The sequence below is a fragment of the Lonchura striata genome, chromosome 2, assembly GCF_050655825.1.
Source record: "Lonchura striata isolate lonStrDom1 chromosome 2, ASM5065582v1, whole genome shotgun sequence".
Classification (NCBI taxonomy): domain Eukaryota; kingdom Metazoa; phylum Chordata; class Aves; order Passeriformes; family Estrildidae; genus Lonchura; species Lonchura striata.
The window spans coordinates 104,784,924-104,811,152 of NC_140704.1; the positions used below are offsets into that span (position 1 = coordinate 104,784,924).

General features: G+C 39.0%; 1 protein-coding gene across 2 annotated transcripts in view; it reads right to left on the minus strand.

The window, feature by feature from the left end:
- Window positions 1–26,229, minus strand: part of GNAL (G protein subunit alpha L) — a 178,638-nt gene that overhangs the window by 12,639 nt on the left and 139,770 nt on the right. For both annotated transcript variants that reach the window (XM_031503998.3, XM_021527781.4), the window contains exon 6: window positions 434–488. In XM_031503998.3, coding sequence (XP_031359858.1) covers window positions 434–488 — 55 coding nt within the window. The remainder of the gene's footprint in view (window positions 1–433; window positions 489–26,229) is intronic.

Genomic DNA, 26,229 nt, shown 5'->3' on the forward strand with positions numbered 1-26,229 from the left:
TTGCCTCTGAAGGACCCTTCTGATAGACATGGGATGTCTCCCTCTGGGACCACCTCCACCACTGAAATAAAGCATTGCTTCTCTGCAGCAAAGGCTGGTGAGGGAAATCACAACTTTTTACATTTAGGCTTTCTGTTCTTTTTTCCATTCACTTTTTTTTTTTTTTTTTTGGTGGGACACAGAATGGGAAGCATGAAGACAAAACGGAAGTATTACAAGAATCACCAGCGTAGATGTTACAACAGTAAAAGACAAGTTTGCACCACTAAAATGCCTCTTCTTCTTTAATATCCATTACTTAAACTGCAAGACCATATTTTGCTATACTGCCATATGCCCTATTTCAGCTGCAGTAGGGATTAAAATAAATTACACAGAAAATCAAGATGAATGTCAGTTTTAGTTCAGACCCTACCCCATTATTTTTACTAACCTGATCTGTGGGTGTGTAGTCATCCATGCTGACGCTGTCAATTCTTTCTAAAAAGCTAGAAGAAAAATAAACATGCACTTAAATATGTACAATACCATCTAGTAGAAGACATTTCACTACCTTTTCTTGTTTACAGTCCTGCTGAGAAGTAAAACACAATCTGTATGGTAAAGTTAGGAGCCTGATTATTTCCACATATTGCTCAAGGTTACATTTTATAAGCCAAACAAACACTTTACCCAGACCTTTCAATCCAGCACCTTTACCATTATGCAGTACTCACAAGTGGTTCAAAATACAGTTAAAATATTACAATTTTGTGAGGTCCACTAAAAAATATTACAACTAACCACAGATCATAACATCATGTGGTTGTTAAGACTTAAAAAGTATTTTTGGATTTAATAAAGAAAATGTAGCAAAGGGGTGCCTTTATTTAGTATAATGCTGATAAAGTATAATGTAATGTTAATTATGATCTCAGTAATGTTAGCAGAAATGCTTGCTGGTATATACAAAAAGCTTTGGATTGACTTGGTGCCCCCCAACACTGCAACTAAAGCACAGAAAGTGGAGATTAATGAATCTGATTCTCTGTGTCACCAAAACTCAGTGACACGCATGGAGTGAAAGAGACAGATGCAGAGAAGAGCAAGAGAAAAGAGAACCAGAAAATCAGCGGGGAACTACACTCTATGATTATTTAAAAGATTCTTCAAGCTTTAATTCTTTCCTAATATGTGTTAGAATGGCAGCACTTACGGACATAAAAATGTGATTTTATATTTATTGCTAAAGAGGCAGGTTCTCCTCTCTCACTTCCACCCATTTCTTAGATCTCCTGTGAGCCCAGCTGGCTCATTTTCCCCAGACTGCCTGTATGACTTAGAATCTTTCTTGAATTTCTACATTGTTATTTGGTATTTGGCAGTAAATATCCCATTGGCTGACATATCCCACTATAATATAATCAAGACTTCTTTATCAAAAGGCAAGTTTTCCCCAATTTTACTTGAGTGTGCACATGGAATACATGTCCCACTTAATTGCAGTGGGAAAGAAAGAAAAACCCAGTGAACTTTGGACTTAAAATGTAACTCGCTGTTAACACAGGGTCACACACACTGGCCAGTTGAAAAAATAGCCCCCTAAAAGCTGTTTGTAATTCTCATAGCAGTTTCCCACGGATATGAACTGAAAGGAAAAGAAAATACACTGCATATATATTTACTTAATATATTTTTCCTTTTCAAACCTCCATTGTTATAGCAGGGAAACAGAATACAGTATGTACAGTTAGAATATCCAGGTTTTCTTTCTGGATGATCAAGGTGTGATAGATAAGCACAGGATTTATAAAAAACAAAACGAAACTGTTTAACACAACCCAACAGATGCCTGTTAGCAAAACTATGTGGAAGAAACTCTGAAGCAAAAGCATATTTTCACAAATACTCCTTCCTTGCCAAAAGCCCTATAAATTTATATAAGGATATAAAAGTATATTTTTATAGTCAGCTACAGTCACCATGGGGAAGCAGTTTGATTCAGGCTGAACTTTTTGGTCAGATACTTGTCATCACCTTGACTGAGCAAAGTTTAACTTCAGTTGTACCACTGCTCGTGCAGACACCGGAGCAGAGTGATGCATTTTTAAGTGACACACCTATTATTGAGAGAACTCTTGCCTCATGCTGGCAGCACAGACCATGAAAAAAAGAAGACAAATAAGCCCAAAGCAAAAATGCCTCCAGGCTGAAAGTTCCTGATTAGAGTAGTTTTCCTTAACATGGTTGTTCTTTGTTCCAAAGCATAGACTATGTCTGACACAGAAAGGGATCTACTTAAGAGTGTGGACTGAAGTCAGTGTTTGTGCAAAAATACAACTCCATCACAAACCCTGCAAGACAGTGTGAATTGGCTTTTTTGCAGAAACATGTCTTGTGAAGTTGGTTCATAAATCAGAGACAATACATCTTGTCTCCACAGTAGCAGGACCATTTTGGCAGGACTCATCCAAAATGGTTCAACACATTATTAAGTACTCACTCACAACTTTCTCACCTATACAACAAATACTTAAGGGAAGTTTTTGGTTGTTTGCACTTGCGTGTTTCAAACAGGCAAATCATGGTTAGGAACAGAGGAGCGAGGAGTAATGCAGTTACACTACGCACAATCCATGGCAGGTTGGGAAAGAGGCAAGTCTCCTAATTAGATATCCTACTTATGAGCTGAAGTCATCTTCCACTTCTTCCCAAGAGAAAGATGAGTTTTGAATACCCTGAACTGCAAGACCACAGCTAAGAGACAGCCAGCTCTGACAAATAAAATGTGTTTAAAAAGTGTCATTTGACACAGCAGCTGTACCATTTTATGCTTTTAAGGTTGTTGTCTACATGTAAGCTGTATTAAAAGAAATGCAATGATTTACAAGGTTTTACCTGCCACCTTGCTGTAACAAGCTGGAACGGTATCACTAGCATCGAGCTGCTATTAGGATTGGGATAATTTTTGTAGCTTTATAGGAAATTAACCTTTTCAGTGTGTGATGAACAGGCTTCCTAAGATTTCTTCTGCAACGACATTGTTAAGTGTGCAATGAGATTTCTTACACAGAGAAACAACAGACAGCTACACTCCTACCTTTTCAAAAGAAAAAATCAGTTCTTGATTATCCTTCATATGAACACCTTACTTGGCTAATTAGAACAGCATCAAAAAAATAGTCCTGACAGGCAAATGTACATACTGGGCACAAGAAATGGATTCCAGGTGAGATAAGGAGTCAGTACTGCCTCATTTCTAAACACACTAACTTCATTCTCATTACCGTACTAAAATGGGAAAACTGAAACTACTTTAATCTGCTTTCTATAGAATGTTAACTTCATCTAATTGTCTTGAATAATTATGTTTTGACAAAGTATAGATTATTTTATACATATATATAAATACATACATAAAGATCAGCAAATTTTGAATTTACATGACTGAAATTTCCATTTAAAGAGCCTTAAAGTACAAAAAGATCAACTGTGGCAATGCTAATGTCTAAACTCAAAGAATCAGTGTGAGGAAAACATAGTAACAGAAGAATGAATAAAAAATGGACACCAAATATCACTTACTCTCTTTTCAGATTTTTTTTTTTCAGCTCAGGGATGTAATTATTTTCACAGAATCGTGCCTTTTACAATACTAACAGGTCTTCTATCTATCTAGCTTCTATAGAAACCCATACTCAGGATTTCCATTAAGTCTGCAGTGACTGTTTTGCATGCATGTGCCATGAACTTTAAATTCCTACATTCAGTTCAACAGTGAATAAAACAATAACATGATACAATATTTACACTTCTATTTCACAGTTGTGGTTTTACTTATAAAGGATTAATTCAGATAACTAGTATGACATTTATGATCTTTTTAATTTTACATAGGGCGCTTTACATTTCCTTACATGGAATAGCAGAAACTATCCTTTTCTTAAGAAATTAATTAAGCAAGGTATTGGAAGGAAGGTCTCCTCTGCTCTATTTGGAAATGCAGTGGTTTGGTTTAGCAGCAAATTAAAGCAAACTAAAATGTACCAATAAAGTAAAAAGAAAAAAAAAATGAGCTACTGACATTATTATATCTATTATTAAGCTGATCTGTAGTTTTATAAATATCTTCAGTGAGTTTCCTAGGAAACTCAGCTGACACTTAGTTTGACAAGCAATCTCTAAATTTTATATTATGCAAGCTGTGAACACAAAAGTACAGGTTTTAGATGTGCCTGCCAGTGCATGTGGGAACTATCAATAATCATTATTCTCTTTAAAAACCATGGCAATTTGAGCAGCAGTAGCAGCTATATAAGAATTTCTGAAAAAAGGATTCATAAATGCACAAATAAAGAGAGGGTAATCGTACATGAACATTCTTTTCTCACTGAAAAAATCACTACATGGCTCTGTGTAGGTATTCTGACTCCACAAACAAAATGACAATTAAAAGAAAAATCGTGTCTTGAGAATAATATGATCGACAGAAAACCCATGTTATATTTGTGAGAGCATACTTTGACATCCAAAGAATTGGAAAGATGAAGTGCTAAATCACAGATCAATACAACAAACTAGGTATTTTAATAACTCTTGATCTTCTTCAACCATTTTTATGCTCTCACTCGAACATTTCAATGGCCTTACATCAAAAAATTCCCATGGAAAACAAGAAATCAAACCCATTCAAAATGCTTGTCTCTTTAAAAGGAAAAGGTATTATGGCAAATCTTTAAGGTTTTATGTTCTCAGAGTGAAGAATCTCAAAACTATATTCAGATAAGAGCTTTGCAAACATCTCAGCCAGGCTCAATAACTATATATATATATATATATATATATATGTATATGTATATGTATATATGTCTATGGAATCATCCAGCACTAGGACTTTTAATTCCACTCTCCTTGGATATGAAGTCACAGGTGAGGCAGATACTTCACGAGAAAGACACACACCCCAAGTCTCTAGGGAGGTGAAATGGAAAATACTTTTTCTTTTTAGTTTCTGCTGCGGTTCTCAGAGCCAACATCAATATTGCACTTTTTTCCCCCCTTCCCTCCTATATATACATATACATATACATATATATATATATAAAAAAATATAAATATATATAAATCAGCTAAGCCATTACAATCCTGTTAATATTTCCAGCAACATTTGAAACAGGAAACTGTGGATTTCTGTTTTTGAGAATACCTGAATACTTTAGGCTCTAAGGTTGGGCTTCAAGCAAACTCACACGATCCTGATGTATTTCTAGGTAACTGAGAAAGACATAATGAAAACAGCCTCCAGTAATATTCTAACCCCTAAAGGATTCATTTTCCCAAGTCATTTGCTGAAAATATCAGCAGAAATCCCTCAGAAGGCTTGGCAAAATTTAGTGGCTAACGATTTTCCTGCCGAATTTAAATAATCACTATATTTTAAATACGGCTTTCACGTGCTAGAGGAGCGCTCTCCTTCTCCACCTCCACACCACTCTGCAGGCACTTCCCACCAGGAGGCAGCATTCGCGTGGGGGCACAGCAGGACAGAGGGAAGAGGGAGAACCAGACCTGTTTGGGATCCACCCTGGCTCACGGGTGCTGTGCCCCAGGTTTTGAAGCACCAGTTGCCGCTGTTGTGGAACAAAACACCCAAAACAGACACCCGAGTGCTAACGATGCTGCTGGAAGAGAGCGCCGCCTCCAGCAGGGTTGGGACCCACGGATCGGTGATGTGCTTGCCACACGCTTTGCACCTGCTCCGTGCCGTGTGCTCGAGGCTGTAGGAAGGCTCTGTTTCCCCGCATCCCTCCAGCCGCGGTGCCACGGGCGGTGACCGCCGGGAGGGGGCGCGCTCTGCCCGGCTCCCTTCCCTTCCCTTCCCTTCCCTTCCCTTCCCTTCCCTTCCCTTCCCTTCCCTTCCCTTCCCTTCCCTTCCCTTCCCTTCCCTTCCCTTCCCTTCCCTTCCCTTCCCTTCCCTTCCCTTCCCTTCCCTTCCCTTCCCTTCCCTTCCCTTCCCTTCCCTTCCCTTCCCACCCCTTTCCCGGAGCGTGTCCGCAGGAGGAGGGAGGCTCTGCTGGGTCTTGCCGTGAGGTTTTTGCTCTAACACAGGTAAAACGTGAATTTAGCAAAGAGCTTCTGAATTCACCTTGCTTATCCCTTTTTTCAGTTTGCATTCCCGTACTTGCGCACGGCCTGCCAGCCTCCCAGCAGAGCTCATGCTGCGCTGCCCGAGGGGTTTATCCACAGACACACACCCTCACCTATTCGCACCTCGCATTTCGCCAGCAAGGAGAGCCTGCTGTGTCAGGAGATGAAAAGGTTAAACAGGACACCAAGAGGGAGAGCAAAGCACAGTCATGCCCGAAAACCGCCAACTCCTTATCCACCCAAGGAAGTTTGAGGATATGTGGTTCAAAGGATCTGCCCAGCCCTCTGCTTGGCCAGGCGGGATGCAGCGGCTGGAGCTGGGTCACCACCAGCCTGCTGGGGACCACGGACAAGTGAGGGGATTGTACATCCTTTAGCAAAGCCATATGTTTCCCTGGAGCAGCACCAGCCACTGTGCTTGCTCCAGAGGGAGAGGGGCAACAAGAGTGGGAAGGTCTCAGGCCACCGACGGTGACACCTTTCCTGGACACCCAAATTTACTGCACGAGCATGACTGGGAGTGCATAATCTGTCCCGTTTTGTCCCTGGCCATGGCTGCTGCCCCGTGCCATGGCCCCAGCCATCATGAAGTCATCAAGAGCACTACTGTCAGGAGAGGCTTCACTGGCACCAGCCAACAACGCTCCCTCGCCATCGCACAAAGCAGGACAAGTCCAGTTTGAACCCTATTTACTGATGGCAGCTTTGGCCAAGACACTAAAAGCAAAGACAGATGATGATGGCTGCAACCAAGGGCTCACAGACCATTCATAAGGCGACCTTCTCCTGCAAGGAGCCAGACTGCTGGTGGCAATTTGGGGCACATTTGGTGAGGAGGTAGAAAGAGGCCAAAATCTGTAGTTCTCCTGGTCTATGGGTTTGGTTAAGGGACTTTCCTAGCAGACATCCATTTCAACCTCACTTTCTCCACCGCTAAGTATGTACTGCAGAACATCTCTAAGCTTCACAGGCTTTGGTACGTGTCCAGCTATTAATCTAAACAAAAGCACAAAGAGTTCAATTGCATTACATATTTCATATATATGAGTAATACTCCCCTTCTGTTTAATAAGAACAATCTCACTTTTAACTGAAAATACATGAAATAAGCTAAAAAATGAATAAACAGTATTTCTTCCATAATTGCTTGCCCCCACTGGTTCCCTAAAGTTTTTAAGATGCAGTGCAAATTTTGGGAAATGCATTTCTTCCTTCTAAATTTAGCAAACTAACCACTTCTTGGCTTAGCAGATGTTTTTGCTTTCTGAGCGAGAGGCCTATGGGGATCATCATTAACCCTCTTCTTAACATAAACACTGACTAAGACTTAAATCTGGAAAACTGTCATTCACACAGAAAGGTTAACAGGCTCCTGCAGAAATGAGACTCATCATCTGCAACTTCTGCCCCATGGGATCTCAGAGAACAGGGAAGATGACAGGCAAAGAAAGAAAAAATAAGAAAGGTAATTTATTTACTTATTTTAAAAGGGACATTATTTTTCTACTGCATGTGCTCAGACATTTTATTCCCAGGGGTGCAAATGGTGGAGCCACTGCAAAACACAGACTAAGAATGAAGCACTGATAAAATCTGAAGCTTAGACTAGCACATGCAGACCCTCCTTCTGACCAACTTGAATCCACTAAATTCAGTGTATCTCCTTCTTCCTTGTGAGTAGATAATCCTAGGCAGACAATTGTTATGTGCATATTGATACACCCATGGAGTGTTTATACATATACAGATTTGAGTTCTGCAATATAAAGGCTACACAGAACACATTCTGCAGTCATAAGTGCAATTTTGAATAGAGGACCCAAAGATAAAAACCTGAAAACAGAAAACTCATATTGTGGTATCCAGAGAGATCTGGATCCTAACTGCTTTGTGAGCTCATGTATGGCAGATTAGGATCTCTTTATCCACTGTTAGAATGAAACAACAGTTTAACATCTTCCAGCAACTACACAGACTGGTGCTGGAAGGGAAGCTGAGAATACCTGAAACATCATATGAAACACATGGGCAGAATGCAGCTGATCCATCAGGCCCTTCAAAATGTACCTTTTGACAGAATAACAGATTAAAACCTTGGGTTTATGTCCCACTACCTAAAATGCATTGAAGACCTCACCTCCATCTCTTCTGGCAAACTCTTCAAAAAGAACTTGGACTTTTATGTTCAGGAAAGCTGAGCTGTGGGAAAAAGCCTTGATAATACTCAAAGCCGTAACATGCATCAGGTTTACAAGCACCAGATACATACCACAGCATTGTCAGGAGATGTAAAAAGTTAACAAAAAGTATTTTCACTGGATCTTGCAAGTAGAGCTTCCCTTGTTGCTTACAATATTATCTTGCTGTCATAACAGAAAATTGTTTCAGTGCAACTTACACATTCTGGTTGATGGTTTTGTTTTCAAAAATGGTTGCACTGTAGAGATCTTCCTAGTGTACACAAATTCACAAAGTACTGTGAGCCTGAAGAATGCCAAATCCAGGTTAGAAACAGCAATGGTTGTTGGAAATTGAAGATCCCTTACTCTGGTGGAAGTGGTTTGGAATAATAAGTCTGTTATGGTGACTGCCAGAAAGGAAAAACCAGTTGGACTGGAAGTTTCTACAGATGAGAAAGCAGAAAATACCCAAATGGGAGAAACAAAAGTAAAAAAAAAAAAAAAAACCAGACTGAAGAGGAAGTCATGAGAAGTTTGTGTTTACCTGTGGCATCAGTCCAAACTCAGTGCAAGAGAACTTGCTGCCAATAGTTCTCAGGCCTAAAATCAAGCCAGATGATTCCAAAAAGAGGATCCTAATACTCTCTTGAAAACTCAGATGAAAAAAAGTGAATTCTTTAGGGTGGTGAAGGCTCCTGGCCAGAAAAAGCACACATGCATGTTTCTTACTGTTTTTAGACCTGTACGTTTTTGCTGACATGTAAATGAAAGAAACAGCATGTTAGAATCCTGAACAAAATGAGAGTCTATCTGTTTGGTTTTACCTATCATGCTTCTCAGGTGTTGACATGTCCAAAAGAACTGACATAGTTGGAGTCTGAGTGAGTGCTGGGGTTAAACAGGAGAAAGGCAGTAGGTTTAAGGATTAAAATTTGAATCACAGGATCAGCTCTCATGAGAATGTCTTGGAGACTCCATGACCACAGGTAGCATCAGGAGTTTCTACGGTAACACCAATTCAAGGAATATGAGAGCTCCTAACAACCATCCTACCAGAGAAGAAGGTTTCTGGGGTTGCATGTAAAACCTGAAGTATGCCATCAGTGTAAACTAAGGAAACAGAAGAATATTTCTATGGAAAAGTCAAGATGGCAACAGCTTCCTGCACAGTGGAAAAAAAAGAAACTCTTAATGTTGACCTTGCAGAATACCTGGTACAATTTCTTTTACCTAATTGCAGTTTTGGAAGTGTGGAGACAGATATTTCTGTTCTGCACTCCTTAATCCTTGTCCCAGCTTTAACAGTGCACTCTCATACCTTTACCTTGTGTAAAGGACATTTTTCACTAAAGGTAAAGGTCATGCTGGACACAACTCTGTGAGCAATCCTTTGATGTGCTGGGCTGCTGTGTGGCTCACCAGCTTCTTCTCAGTTATATGACATAGGATATTACCTTGTCAACATTCAAGGCAAGAAAACTTACATAACAGGGCAAAAATCAATGGCTCAGGAGTTAAAGGACAGAAAGATGATGAGGACTGACATCCTTCCAGCAGCTCCTGAACATTTAACCCCCAAACACCCAACAGAACCACTTCACCCATCATTCAGAGGTAGACCTGTTGCCTTCCCTTGAGCAAAACAGTGACACAGCAACTATTCATCTTCAATGGGAAGGACTCAAAGCTTGCTCTTCCCAAACTTGCTCATGTCAGGCACCAGAATTTATTAGGGCTTCCCTAACTGTAGTCTAGATCAGACAGGTTGTGCTTCTTATTCTCATGCACAACACACTCCAGAGCTATTAATGAAAACGAGTATCAGGTAAATATCTGTATATGATCATCTGCCTTAGAAATTACCAGATGAAAGTAATAACATCAAGCAGAGGTCTAACAGTACAGATAAAAATGCCAGACATAACCATTAGAGTCTTTAAGAAAATTCCTGTATTGTTACAAATGCTGCTGCTGAGATGTTTTCATTAAATCACCATTATTCTGCCCATTTTAGAACAGAATATATTTAATCACTGAATGTATTCAAGCAACTGGTCACACCACCTACGGCTTGGCTGAGTGATTACCTAGGGTAGCTGGAGGAAGGCATGGAGCTAAAGCAAGAAGATGAATTGTTACTACAAAAATGGAAGGAGAAGAATGCAGTAACTATATCCAACTTGCTAATAATTGGCCTAATTCCATTTAACACCTATAAGCTATTTAAACAATGGTTATAAAACTCAGTGTTAAAAACTAGCCCTACAACCCTGCTAACTGTACATTTGAGAGGAAGTCACGTTAACAACTGCTTACTATTAATAGAGCATTTTGTGAAAAGCATTCCTAATGCTGCACTCCCTGTACATTTCTTTACATTTTACTTGATTTTTACAGTGCACAGTGCATTTGTACTATTAAAACAACATACAATGAGTTGAGTTTGAGGAATGAGGAAAATAATTATGCAACAAACTGACTATGTCCTGCTTCAAGTTACTTTAAAGATTAGGTTATGCTTCTGTTTTTAATCTCTCTACTCTGTACCCAAGAGGTAGTTGCCATTTCTTGGGTTTATGAAAAGCTAGAGCAAAGGGATCTTGGTTTGTGGCTAATGGAGAATTTGACACCATGGGCAATCCTTGTTGCTCTCTGTGTGGCCTCCACACTGAGATGTTGGCTGCCACCATCTATGGGAGAGCTTGGGAGGGAGGGGGTTGAGCAGCACTGGACATGCTGTGCTGGTGCTGCAATACAGCAGCATGGCCCAGCCAGCCTGAGGATCTGCAGGGAGCTACCTGGGAGCCTGGCAGCTGCAGCTCCTTGCAGGATCGTGGCCAACATCACCACTCCTCAGGGCATGATAGGCTACTGTAATAGGGCTTTTACAGATGAAAAGTCACCCTGCCACTTCCTGGGAGCTAGTGCTTTGTACTATGTTCACATCTGCAAGAAAGGGCAGAAACTCGATAAAAGCTACCTTATAAAAAAAATCCACCAAGGTCAGTTTAGAATATCCCGGACCACTTTTAAAACTCCTAAAAACAGGCACCAAGAAGAAAGCTGAACTTCCTAATTTGTCTTCTCCATCCATATAGTTAGTGGAAAAAATGTGGAAGATTTATGCAGTAGCAGCTGGAAAAGGTTGAAAAGGGATATACAAATAAGGCATAAATGTCAGAAACCCAAAGCTACATGTCAGTTCAGATCTCAAAATGTTGTCTTTTCTCTCTTTTTTTTTTTCTTTTAAAGAGAAGATTAAAAACACCATTCCCAGCTTGAATGTAACCTGTGAACTGAAAACCAGGAATAATTTGTTCTCCAAATATGGAACGGTCACTCGTGTTTATGCAATGATTTATAGCTGCCTACATATATAGGCAGGTCACCCTGCAGTCAGGCTCAGAGTCCAGGTGTAAGTTTTGTATTTTCAGGGAGAAAACTAGATGCCTTTTTATAAATTTGCTTCTTCTTTCTCACTGGAAACAAAAGGATGTCTAAAACAATAAATTCCCTAACAGGTTCTCTTTTCCTTACCAAACCATGTGTATGACACAGTGGCTCAGACGTTGGGATATGCTGAGAAAAAGAGTGTCCAGCACTCATCCTGAGGGTGAGGACGACTCTTGTGATGGCCTCTAAGGATCTGAACTGGTTTCACAGAAAGAGAAACCAAACTTCTAATAAAAAAGTTCTTCATACTCAGGAGAGTTGGGTGCCTTCAGGAGGTAGAGGTAGAAGGATTCAATATGGAATGTAAGGAAGAAGACGAAGAAGATCCTCTGGGATCTCAGCTCCGCAATGAAATGAAACTCTCAATCACAGAGTTGGACATTTTTCAAACAAGAAATCTGGGAAGTTTCATTAAGTGATACCATACCTAAACTTAAAGTTACAGACAAAGCTCCAGTGAAGGAATATCCTATTGAACAACTGTCTTTGCCCAGTACCTAAAAATTTACTTTTTAGATTGACTGTATATTATTTTTAAAAATGGCCTTCCCTCCCCTAAAAAAGCCTTTCTTCAAAAGGCTTTTAATAATAAAGTGCATTGCAATCAGTGAAAATTAATTAGAGAGTAGACATTGTATTGAAATCATTACAGAAACAGAATTAAATGACAAAGTTTTGTTGTTGTTTGTTTCTTCTACTTCCAATCAAACATGATTTCTGATCCCAAATATGAGAGCACAGGTATGGCAGCCAAATCTGCAAGCATTTATTTTAATCAAATAAGCACACTGATAATTGCTAATCTTATAATCCCTTCAAATTGTTAGTAACCTCCTGAATTAGATTACACATAATCCAGTCCTAATACCAGCACTACAAATACTGAACTGCTCTTAACAAATGTCTGTACTGAAATGTGGTATCATGCATCAAAGCACTTCCTTCAGAAGAATAATAACTTTGCTTTGTGGGGCATTACTTTGTTTGGGGGTGCGTTTGCAAAAATTTTAAGCAAATCCAATAAGTACAGGCTTACAACACAACTATGATATTTTGAAAGCAAAAGCCATTTATTGCCTCAGCAGACACTGACACTTCATCTGTTTTGCAAGATGTTTTTTTGAGAAGGTCTCAATGCAACTCATTCAAAAAGTGAAAACAAATAATACTCATAAATGAACTGTTTTTGACTATGGTTTCTAAATTTCGGTATTTTAAAAAGCATTTCTAACACCTTGAAAACCCTACAACAAATCAAGACATGTAAATAATAAACAACAACACATCTTTAGGACATGTATCTTCATTTATTGGTTACATGTTGGATTTGGGGCTGCTCTGACCTAAATTCAGGTCAACCACTGCAATGCACTTCTGAGCAGCTTTGGTGTCAAAACATCATGTGGACAAAAGCCAAATCAGAGAAGTGAGAAAATGGGGATGATTCCAACCTTTCTTAATGCCTTGTGCTTGTGTTTCTCCCTATCTCAACTCTGAGAAATTGTATGATGGGCTCCACCACCACCCTTTGTGGATGTCCTGGGCCACCTCTGCTCCTCTAGAAAAGACATGGACAGCCCATACCAGCAGGAAAGAAATGATGACCAAAATTAATCTGGAGCGCAGTGAAAAACTGCTGACCCTTTCCTCAAAACTGACATCATTTTAAAGGTAAGCATATTTCTCACAGAAGCTACAAGTAAGAGGGAATTTTAATACCTGTAGGACAACAGTAGGTAAAATAAACACAAACAAATGGCAAGATATTCGTGGCAGTTTTTGAGCTTCCCTGTACCTTTTTTATTATGTCAGAATGATTACATATTTCAGATATACAGAAAGACTAAGAAGTTCAGTGCAATAAAAACTTTCATTCTACCAAGACTCACTCATAAGCAAAGTTTTAAGGATGTAAGTAATCCTACTGAATACACCAAGATCTTGGAATTCAATGGGACAGCACTCATGCTTAAAAGATCAGTAATGTGTGCAAAATTCTGGATCTCTGTATCCCCAATGAAGGCTTTCCCCCCTCAAAGCAAATAAACACCCCACTCTTCACTCACTGCAGCCCAACTCTAAACCCCACAGTCAGAAGTACTGCCCAACGCTATGTGACATCACACCATGTCTCTTTACTTAGAAGGTACAGAAGTGGCTTTTTATTCTGGGGAATGATCACAACTATGCCATTCTCACAAGTGTAATTATCTTGCTATTAAGAGTAATCTGTAATTTTTCAAAAATCCAGCAGCTCTAGATAAAGACTGTTAGTCCTTTCTTGTATCTTCAATGCTTAGCACAGGATATAATAAATGCAAAAAAAACACCCTACCTAACAGTAGTTTTGCCCACATGTGACCCAAGGGAACCACCAGTGCACATTCCACCACCAGCACTGACAGGCTCCTCTGCAGCCTCCATCAAGCCACCAGGATCAGCAGGCTCCAGCTTTACCTCCTAGAATGGCACATTGTATTTTAAAAACTTCTCCTCAGTATAACGTGGCTGATCCTATGGGGACACTGCAACAAATACACAGCTTAGGTCAGTGTCCTTCCACTTTCCAGGAAGTGCCTGCTGTCTCCCTGGTGACTGCCATGGGCAGTATCATTTGCCACACCAAAACAGGGGCTGGCCCATAAGCTGAGGGGGCCCCAGGACACTCGCTCCTTATACAGAAGACCTGCACAGTGATCTGTTGAAACAACTAGGAAAACTCCATAATTTGCTATCATTAATACCAACTTGCTTCTTGAGAAGAACAGCCACACAAGTGCTAAGAAGGTTTTGTTAATAATGCATGCAGGATTTGCTTTCCAGTGTAATTGATTTTCTTCAGCAGTTCACCTTAAAATGTTTTCTGTTCTGGCAAGGAGTACAACATCATGCAACACCCATGCCCTGTTTAATTACATCAGAAGAACAAAAAAAAGACCAGAAAAGTGAATTAAGCTATAGAAGCTCAGCTCTTTACAGCCCTTCCTCACCTCTATCCTTTTATAAAGTGTTTTTAAGTTAAATCTGTTTGCTTTGAGAATCTGAATGACTATGGTCTTTACATGTGACAGAGAGGTGCTGGAAGTAGAATACAAGGGCACAGGATTGGTGATTCAACTAGACCTTTTTTGTATTTACTGCTTCAAACACAACTGTACTGATTATCACCATAAGTGTGGTAATGAGATGGCTACAATTAAAATTTAGTAGAGATACCATATAGACACCAATAGTCAAAGGCATGCCCATGCATAACACTGAAAATTCAGTGCCATGAGGGATTTAAAGTAAGAGTTTTATGAAAGAGCCAGTGCACTGTGGCATCATAATTTCTACTAAAATGATCAATGTTTTAACATTAAACATGACCTACAACTGTTAAGGAAAGGAATGGAATGAAAGATATAATGAGAAAGCAATGTTTTAACATTGATAAATAAAAATAATACTGCAAAGTGACACCCAACTGAGAAAATGAATTATGACATGACATGAAACACACACGCAGTGTTTTGAGGGAAAAAAATGCATTTCACATAAACCCACAACCAAACATTTTTAGGCAGTCCATATTTTCTGTAACTGTTAATAAATCCATTTACCTAGATGAGCACCAAATCTAGACATGATATCTTTTATTCTAACTATCCCTAGAACACACATTCAAGTGATCAGGACTGCCCCAGGTAGCCATACAACATATTTAGAGTTTTACAGATACATATTGATATGCATTTTTATTGGTGTTGAAGAGCTTTGTTCTATTATTCAAATCATCTACTGAGCATCTGAAGGAACATCCCTGAACACAGCAGGACAAAGAGAATTATGGAAGGAGCAGTTTAGATAGAAATATATCAAAATTGAAACCACTAAAGAAATAAAGGTTTGCTTATTTTTAGTACAAAAGAAATTCCATCTGGTCAGGCTGTGGGTTTTTTCTTGTAGAAATTAAACAGGAAATTAATTTCTCCCCTTCCCCTTTCTACAAAGCAAGGCATTTTCACTTATGATGCCAAAAGCTTGATATTTGTAGATTTGTCTGCCATCAGTCATTAATCAGCCTCATACAGTTTATAGGTAGACGGATATTTCCTGACAGATACAGAAAACAGATTTAAAACTGAAGCTGAAAATTATATAAAGACAGATATATAGATACACATCTTAGCACCCTGGAGTACATTTCCAAAAATAAACTAGTCAAATGGTTATCGTCCTAAAAAAGCCGATTACATAAGCATAATTACACTAAACACAAGTACCTGCACTATCTCTGTGCATGTTATAAATAGTTCAAAGTTACATTATACAGTCTTATTCTAAAACGCTATTGTTCTAAGTTCATGCCTTCTCTCACAATCCTTTCTAAAAAGGCTCTCAGCTCTCACCATTAGCTATTTTCTGTCACTGCTATAGAACTTGTTAGAATCCAAATACACTACTTCCACCTTGCAACCTGCACTCATTAGCCAAAGAAAAATTCCAGCAGTTAAGAAATTTGCTTGATTCTATCACTCTTTCTCTACCGATGACCAGGATTCCTCTGCTTGCTTACAGGGTCTTAATTTTTAACTCAACAACTTTTTGTCATCCTGTTAAAAAAACAACTGAGAGAGGTGTGTATTTCAGGATACAATTTATTCAAGATCCTCTTCAGAGACCTTCAGCTGAGACTGTTGAGAAGGATATTCAGTTGGATCTAAAAACTGAAAAAATCTCCTGCCAAGTATGAGATGAGAGAAGCACTATCTGCTGGATGCACACTGAGGAGAGAGTGCTGGGTTTTTTTCCTCACCTATCTTGCTTTGTGACATAAAATTCCACTTGCTGAATTTGTGCAAAAAGGACCAAATCTCAGCCTAGCAACAAGTAGAAAGTGAGCATAAAAAGCACCTCTGAGAGGAGGGAGATGAACTGGCATTGCCAAGCATTACCACATAGCACTGTTCATCAGTATCAACTCAGCACTCAGACAATCACCACTGTGATAACACAAAACATCTATATTTTTCATTGAAGTGGTTAAATCCATCAGTGATGAGTAGCTGTTTGATACAAACTCCAAGTTTAATTCATCTGTCATTTAAAGGTCAAGACCAGGGGGGCAAACCTAGCCCCAAGGAGGAGGCCCTCTGTAAGCAAGAGCAGTTCTGCCGCAGGACACAAGCACGACAATGCTGTGGGAGGGGACCCTTTGCATGACGTTCTGCTGACAGCAAGGGTTTTGTTTAGAAAGAGGATACAGATGAACTGTAGTTTGTAGCAATGATGACAAAAAAATATCACCTCCTCAGCTCCATTTCTGCATGTTGCATATGCAGTAGGTAGTTCTTTCTATACATGGTATATAATAAGGAATGCAACAACTAAAAGCAAGCCAGCTGATATTACTTAAAGTTACTGAAATAATTGAGCATTTCTAAGAAAATGCACAGAGACTCAAACAAAAGACAATCAACAACAGCCGAAAAACACCTGTATGCCTTACTCAAATATTTTACAAAAAATAAGGATATTTCTGTCTTCTTTAGGGTATTTATAACAAAGATTTTTTGATGTTTAATCTCATGGGGGCAGACTTTTTTCTGCCCTGTGTCTAGCTCATAAAACAAGTGTCTAGCCATGTTTCAGCTACTGGAGGGATTAAGTAATTTCTTAGAGCGGTCAGGCACTGAAATAGGTTGCCCAGTGAGGTGGTGGAGTCACCATCCCTGGAGGTGTTTAAGAGGTGTCTGGATCCAGCCCTGGGTGATGTGGTTTAGGGTTTTACAGGGGTAGTGTTGGGTCCATGGTTGGACTTGGTGATCTTACATGTCTCTTGCAGCCTTGATGATTCTATGAATCTAGGTAAACATGCAGCTATGAGCTTATTCTACTCCCAGTGGAATCAATCCAGCAATCTGACCTTCTTTCCTAGAATGAAATCAAGCACACTTTGCAATTTACCTTTGAAGCTCAGCAAGGGGTGTGGAGGCTCCTAAATACATCACATTTGTAGAACAAGTAAGAAGGGTTTTTCCCAATGTGTTAGGAAATATGATTATTAAAATCCAGTATCATTAGTTCAAATTATACGAGTTGAGAATAATGGAGCAAGATGTTGAAATGAAGAAATAAAGAGAGATAAATATCAAAGAAAAGTCCATTTGGATAAGGAAGAGGAAATGCTGAAGTAGATCTTACGAAACTCACATTACAGAGAAAAAAAAACACCTACAGGATAGGTACATACATTTGAGAAAATTATACCTCAGATATTATCTTCATGTGATCCACAGGCATACAGAGAATCACTGCAGACATCTACTGAAATTTAAATTAGCTAGCTCAGTTATGGATAGCAGTATATCAGTTATGTCAAGGCTTTAGCACCTGAGTCTTGTATTTTAGAAACCTGGCTGTACTTAAGCTTATTTTTCTGCACAGGTGCCCAGACTGGCTAGGTTAATGGCAGGCTGGGTGTGTCCACACGGGCTACAATTGTACCTGTAGTCTGTGTCAAAAGATTCTAAGAGCCTGAAAAGGAGCTGGCAAGAGAAGAAATATGGGGAAAAAAACTTCTGAATTTGGTAAATCAGTGGAAAGTTAAGGCTCATGTACAGCAGCTTCTTCACCAGAGATTGTGGAACAGAAAATTACATCTCTTGCTCTTACAAGGAGTTTACAAATACTATGACCTTGCAAAGGTTTTGCAACTATATATAATAATGCCAGCTTTGATCTAGGTGTATTTAATTCACTACCTAATTAAAACAGTTCTATGTGCCAAAGTTAATTTAAGCAGTCATATGTTAACCCAGCATAATTTTCAAGAAATCTTCTTCCTTTACAATTATATTGCCGTATGTTAATATGATGGCTTTTAATAGATTTTTTGTTTACATACATGTCATAACTGACCCACTGAAAGACTGTATCCTAGTATCTGAGTAAAGTAGCATCTGTTCTAAGTTCCCGTGTAGCTAGCAGTTTCACAGCAACTATTACTTCAACTTGCAATTTTTTTGCATCACTAAGAGCTCAGTGCAATTACTTCCTAAGTGTGCCATCTCTGCTCTATGCTTCATTCAGTAAAATCTGTTTTATGGGTGTTTTAGTGGCGAGCTGAGCTGTAGAAGCTATAATTTGTGAGCTGGATGTGACGTACAGCCTCGCAAGCACACCGATTTATTTATTTTCCTTACTCCTGATAACAGTGAGATGTGTGTCTGAAAGGCCACACGGCATCCAGTGAGCAGGAGATTCCCCACCCTTGCTGCCTGCCTTGGCTTCCTCCCGGGGCTGGGACAGGAAATGCAGTGGTTGCAATACACACAGCTCCCAGCCCTCCTAAGCAGTGTCAGCACTGCAAGGCCACTTAGTTTGGCCACAAACATGTAGGTGATTACTGACTTCTGTTTCGGTGTGGCAGATATGCTGGGAATAAACAGCAAATTACTTGCTACAGAAAGCACAATGTTTGCTAGCATTGACCAAATCACAATTAGGTACTACTCTCCAAATTCTGTTTTTCTGAGACCTAAACACACCACAAAAATTCTAGCTGACAACCAACTACTTTACTGTGATTTACTGTTACTTCAAATCAAAATGTTTTCAGTTTATTTGTGTTTTGAAGTTACAATGGTAGAAGCCATTCTAGCAAAAAGAGGCATGAGAATGTGTTGCAGCTTGCATTTTAAAGAGGAAGAGATGGATACTGGAATGAGGCAGTGTATCTGTGCAAGGGATCTGAAAAGAAGTAAGTTCAGGGGTTTATTCAGTGACATTTATGGCCATATCTTGTTATTGTAGCTTACAGTAAGGCAGTATGGTACATGCAGATTCTCAGTTCATGCAGCAACTGTGAATTCTGAGTTCAGGTGGGTGCTCCCTTGGTTTGGCACTACGGGCACTTCCAAACCTAGCCCCAAAAAGTCAAAATACTTTCCTTAAAAAAAAAAAACCAACAAAAAACAAAAAAAAAGCCCACAAAAAAACATCTGAATGAATAGTTTACAAATGCTTGGCTCCAGGTGCTGAGTTACCCAAAACATTAGACGAAAAAAGAATTAATCATTATTGAATGAATTTAGAGTGCATGAAACATTCTTTAAAAATTTTCTGTTTCTACTCTTTGTTTTTAGCTTCTCCTACTCTCAACATTACATTCTACGCTCAGCATTACATTCTAGTTCATTTTTCTTTTCCTGGCTGCAACTTGCCTATAATAGAAAATAAACAAAAATGTACAGCCAGTGGATCACACGGAGCTACAGTTCCTCTTTGACATCAAAGTCTACTAAACTCACAATTCCAAGAAGACTCACAGCACCTATACAGGACTCATGACACGTCTAATGTGCCTAGGAGCCCATATCACTATTCCTTCCAAACCCAGATGCCAGCTTCAGTGACTCTTCCCCCAGCCCAGGGGGGAAACCCAGTCAGGAGCAGCAGGGAGGTAACAAGAGGGACTTGTTGCATTCAAGAGCTCTTTTGTGCCATCGGTGACTCAACTGGCTTTGATATTTGAATTTGTCTTGACGTGCCTATTGTACATTAATCTCATCTGACCCTGCTTTGCATAGGGGGCTATTATAGGGAGATAATATAATTCAGCTCAGGCTGACAACCTCTTCCCTAAGTCTTTTTCCACAGCTATTTGCAATAACTGTAAGGGCAACAATCACTCTCCCATTTCCCAGGCTCCTGAAAGATAAACCCCAACAAACTCAAGCCCTGAAGTTCATTAAAATACGTGCATGTGCAGGATCAACAAAGGATACATCACCTGAACAGGTGGTTTCCAGGAAGAAGGAAGGCAGCTGGTTTTTGCTGGTTTTTTTTAAACTATCAATTGAAGTGAAAAATTTCAATACTTTTCTTAACCTTTATAAAGGTTATGTCTCAGCTGCTTGAGTAATAATAGGATGATGCTACAGATTGACCATAAGATTTCATGGCATGGCCTTTGCAAGTGATTCTGAGTAACAGACAAGACAGTCTTGAAACTACCTAGTTTCCATTTGTGTCTCTGATAGCATGCAGACACATGGAAAACAAAGTAAACAAAGTAAAAGTTAATCTTTGAAAGGTTCACTGAGTATTTACTCAGGTTAATGTATAATTTCTGAGGACAGATGCATTTCATCAAAAATCACACAAAATAAAAATACCAGTTATGAATGGGAAAACTCATAGAAGAATATATCAATCCAATTCATGTGTAAGAGGAAAGCATTTGCTCATATTACTCTTCTGCTTGCTAAAAAACATCTCCCAAACTGTAAAACTGTGCTTTCACAGCAAGGACATCCTCTGGGCGGTGGCTCTACAGACAGCTGTACGTGCTTCTGCTACACTCACTTGTCTTCAGACAACGACCACACTCTTGACAGAAGATAGAAAATTACTACATAAAAGAGAAAATTTCTAAATAAAATGCCTGATGGTAAAGACTGCATTGAGTGAGACAATGGGACACCAGGAAACATGGAATTCTTATTAGGCTCTCATGTTTGCAAAATAGGAAAATCTCCTAAGAAACAGAGTTGGTGCATTTGCCTCTTGTGTGAGGCTTTGATTTGGGTTCTTTCAGTACCTGAAGCTTGTTTTTTGACAGCGCCCTTGTTTTGTTTACAGTGCATTGCTGGGATACTCCCTTTGATTCAGCCTGACACACGTGAAGCTCTGCCAGCTTCTGTTCTGCAGTGCTGCTGCTGCTGCACTAAAAATAGCCTCCGCTTGCTTTGGCTCCACATCTAATTTATGGAAACTCAGAGAAAAAAAGGTCCCTGTTAGTGGGTGAGCGACGTACGATTCCTACAGCATGTCCTGTTCATTTCACTCGGCCTCCTGAAATGCATCACTGAAAATTTAAAATTTTACGTTGCAGTTAATGGTGGGTAAGGGGAAAGACAAAAATGCTTAATATGCTCAATTTATTTTTAAGGTGCTTTAATGATAATTTAACTGAAAATGTCAGACATTTGGACTATGCTATGTAAGAATGCCTAGAATTTAGAACAGAAATTTATAATATGATTACATACCTCCTGTTGGCTCTAACAGCTTTCACATGTTCTATACAAACTGTTTCTCTATGCCACAGAAGTCATCATGTAAATATGCCTTTTAAGAAATTCTGATTTTACTGACGTTGCCACAGAACTCAACTCTGTGTGAAACATTTTGCATCAACATAAATCTGACACAGAGCTTTCTCTGAAAAAAATCCAAGTTTATGCTAAAACTCAAAATCAAACTAAGTTCAAGAAAGTGGTTACATCTCTTTCTACAAAAGAATGGGTTTTAATTCTCTAAAGCAAAAATTTTCAGATGTTCAAAGTACTGCGTCAAGGTGTGTCACCAGCTGAGCTGAAGTTAGTTTCAAGGGAAAACCAAATTAGAAACAGGGATGGCAGAAGTCTGGTATCTGTATTAATGCATTTTTTTTAATGCTTTAAATTTGAAGTAATGAATAAAAATTCCAAAATTGAAAAGGAAGGCCTGTTCTAAAAGTTTTTAAAACTTTTAGAGGGAGTAATGAAGGCTGTACAGAAATTGGGATTCAGATTTTATTTTAGATATGAACTTTAAGTTAAGGAAAATTCAGATGGCTATCAGCAGCTAAAGCAGAGATTTCAAGCCTTTCTCTTGCAAAAACCAGCAAATAAACTATCTGGCTTTATCCAGAAAGGCTCCCTGCATAAATTTAGCAATTTGTATGCAAACTATCAATTTAAGGATTGGTGTCTAAACTGTTATCCAAGTAGGGACATTACTTAGCAACTACCACAGCTAAAAAGGAATTTTCATAAGTCTCAAGAGAGGTTATGAGTTATTGACCAAAAAATTCCAGCAGAATCCTGAAACCAGTTTAGGCTGGCTACAGTGAGTTACACGACTAAGGAATGGTCACAGTGAGTCCATATCAACCTATTTATGCAAAAAATACTTTGCTGTGTTACCGTTTGAAAGGTCTTTAATTGAACAGGCAATTATTAACTTTAATAACTCTTTTTGGAAAACCCTTTTTTTTAACATCCTGCCGTGGTGGGGGGAGGAAAGGACAAACAAAACTACGTTACATGCATATGTGTTCAGAAGGAGGGTATAGTCTATGAGAAGAATGAAAAACAGCGCTCTGCAGCAGAGTTTTTACATGCAACTGTGTGTGATGGAGAGGGAGAGGAAGAAAACAAGGAAACGGTATGATTTAATGCTTGCAGGAGTGTCATTTTCCTTTCCACCCTAACCACTGAATTCTTTTATTTTCAAGGAGCTCAAACCAGAGCTTTAAAAGCCTCTTTTTTTTTTTTTTTTTTAATCTGGGGTATATAAACATGAAATTCTGTTTACACTCTTAATTATGAACAAGTATTGAAAATCCCTAGTCTATCTCCAACCCCAAATCAGCTTGATAGCATTCAAATCAATGTTTATAGTCTGGCACTTGTTGCCTTTGCAGCCTCAGTTCTGTGTGAAGCATGAAGTCCCACAGCCTTGCAGTACAATTGCTAGCAATCAGATAAGAGATGGGCTGTAGATTTGAGGTTTTAAGATTAGGAGCGGAGAGAGAGCAGGGGCAGCCATCCCTTTAACCACCTCACACCCCACTCTGCTCATCTCCCCTATCAGCAGCAGGATAACGGCATGTGAATACAAAGCTCAGCCCTGCCTTGATATAATTCTGAATGTTACATAAGTGCTTGATAAACAAAGCAGGCAGCTAGAAATGAGATAACCTAGCCATGTGTATATTCAGATGACTACTCACTTAGATTCCCAGCTCATATGCTATGACTGAAAATGGGCAAGAAAACGGCCATAAATACCAACCTCTAAGGGCATTCCTGGTTCTTTTAGGACAATGTAGTTTTTAACACCAGTTGCAGAATAAACATGCCAATATCTTAAATATGGCCAGACTACACTTTTTATTTCCTTTTCCCTCCCCTGCTCCTAAGGACTAAAATGGTTAGCAACACAGGAAACATTTCCAAACCATTTTCTGGCCTACCCACAGCAACACAGGACAGGTCACATCCTTTACATGCACCTTCAAAAATGTGCTAGAAACAAAATGGTACTTCTTGGCTTTGTGAACTTAATTCCCAGGCAATTAAGGTGAAAGATGCATTATCTAAATGTCCCACCGTACAAAATACATGGGCAGTGTTACGGAAGATCCCAGGAAAAACCTCTGACAAAATCTCTAATGTACACCTTCCACAGTCTGGTAAGAAACATTTATAGCAATGTCAATTGAATCTTTTGTCTTACTGATGAATGAAAACAAAAGCATGAGGCATGAAAAGAAAAGTAAGCCAGCTGCACACCGATAAGCAATGTTAGAACTCAGTATGTTTCTAGTAAATTAAAAGATATTTTAAAAAAACTTCACAAGTACATTTAAACAAAAGCACACTGCTCCAAAACAGCAACTAGAAAAGCCATGGAAAGGAAAGAAAGAATGCATGGAAAGTGCTTATAAAAATCCCTGAACAAAATGAAATAAACCAAGGACCCTAAATGAGAGTTTAAACATTAGCTATACTTCTAGAAATCTTACCTTAGCTGTATTAAAAATGTACATCAAAATGCCCACTACTGCTATCTGAAGCTCCCTTCTGTTGGGCCCTCTTCCTTCAGATCAAACAAAGCTGTAGTAATAGCCAGCTTTCTTCCAACTTTCCCCGTGAACAAGGTCTGCTCATGGATATAAGCAGTCAACCACTGCCACCAGTTCTACAAACTACCACATTTCTCTAATCTTATTCATTGTCTTGCCTGATTATATTTTTAAGTGGTTTAACAGCACATGCCAGTATTTTTTGTAACTCCTTGGAGGGGTGCCTGTTACTTCTCATCTATCACCATCTCAGGTCAGACAGGAGGCATTGTCCAAATGCTACACATTTCTTATGAAGAAAAAGATGATCCTGATCTCTTATATTCAATATGTCTGGATTTGTAATTTCTCAAACACTACAACTTTTTTACAACCACAAACCATTTTGGCTGCCCTGCACTACAAAAAGAAGCACTTTCTCCCATCTGGCACATAAAGCAGTGTTTTTCATGAACAGAGTTTTCAGTTTTTTATGCCTTGGTTTATCTCAGGCTCAAGCATCAGAAGAAGCAGAGACAAAACTTATCTATGTATGCAATTCTGAAGGATTGCCATGGCTCATTTAATCACCTGCAACAGGATGTGTAAGGACCTTTTGAAATTATCTGAAGTTTACTCAACTGAATGTAATTTTTTACTTCCACTTTGAGACTGTCAGTGTCCAGTTCCTGAGGAACAAGGACCATTCATCAGAACCAGTAAGTTTGGTAGCAGCTATGACATGGTTAAGAAACTGGCTGCTGCAGCAGATGCACGAGGCAGGCCCAAGACTTCCCTTCTACCCCCTTCCAAGTTCTCACATTGGAAGCAGTAAAATAAGAGCAAGTCAGTACAGCATGCACAGTGGTAGTGTATCTTGCTGTGAGATTAAAAATAAGACATGGCATATCTGTGATTTACAAATGTTGGCTGGTTCAACTCTGCAACATGCAATCAGCACTTCCCATAAAGAGCTAGTGTTTAATTCAAACATGTTACCATTTATGCTATACCTTTCAGCCCTCAGAAATAATTCTCAAAATTATTTGAAATTCCATTAATATATTCTTTTAGGAGGGCTACCTACTACACATGCAAAGATCTACACAGACAGAACCTCCTAGTATCAGCTGGAAAATCCGTACTAAAAATAGTGAGTTTAGTTGAAAATTCAGTGACAACTCTGGAAACTGCTTAAATGTGAACCTTAAATACAAACATGATTTATGCTCAGACTACTCACTGCATGACAAAGAAAACAGCATAAGCCTCACCACTGGAAAACAAGTTTACGTTAAGAGTTGTTATCATTATTAGTTGCTTTCCTTCCCAGTTCTATCACATCATAAATTAAGTAAGTAGAAATTTTTCTAACAGCTTTCAACTACCAACTACAGCAACTAGAAGAAAATACTTACTTTAAGACAATGAAGTATTACACATGAAAATGAATGCCTATACTGTTTTTGTTCTTATTCCAGAATGCGTTCCCCTATAAAAATCACAGCCACTAAAGAGAGATTTTTTTTAAAGGTCAGATCAAGCAACAGACCTAACAAAATAAACGTAAAGAGTAAGCCAGCTTAGAAAAGGGTATTTTGGAACTACAAAATAAAGAAAATAATATGAGCTTTAGTAATAGGCTTTTCAATTCTTCTGAAAAGTGCCTTTACTTTTTCCAATTCTTCTTCTCTAACTACAAGATTTTGCTGCACTATCTGCAGTAGATGGGATAAATGGCAGAGTGGCTGCACTTGGCTGCATGAAGAGAGACTGCAGTGGGGCTGCCCCCCTGCTAAGAATGCAGAAAGTCATCCCCACTAGAGCTTGTGGATGGAGGAGATTACTGAATATGTTTCTCCAAAGCCTTTC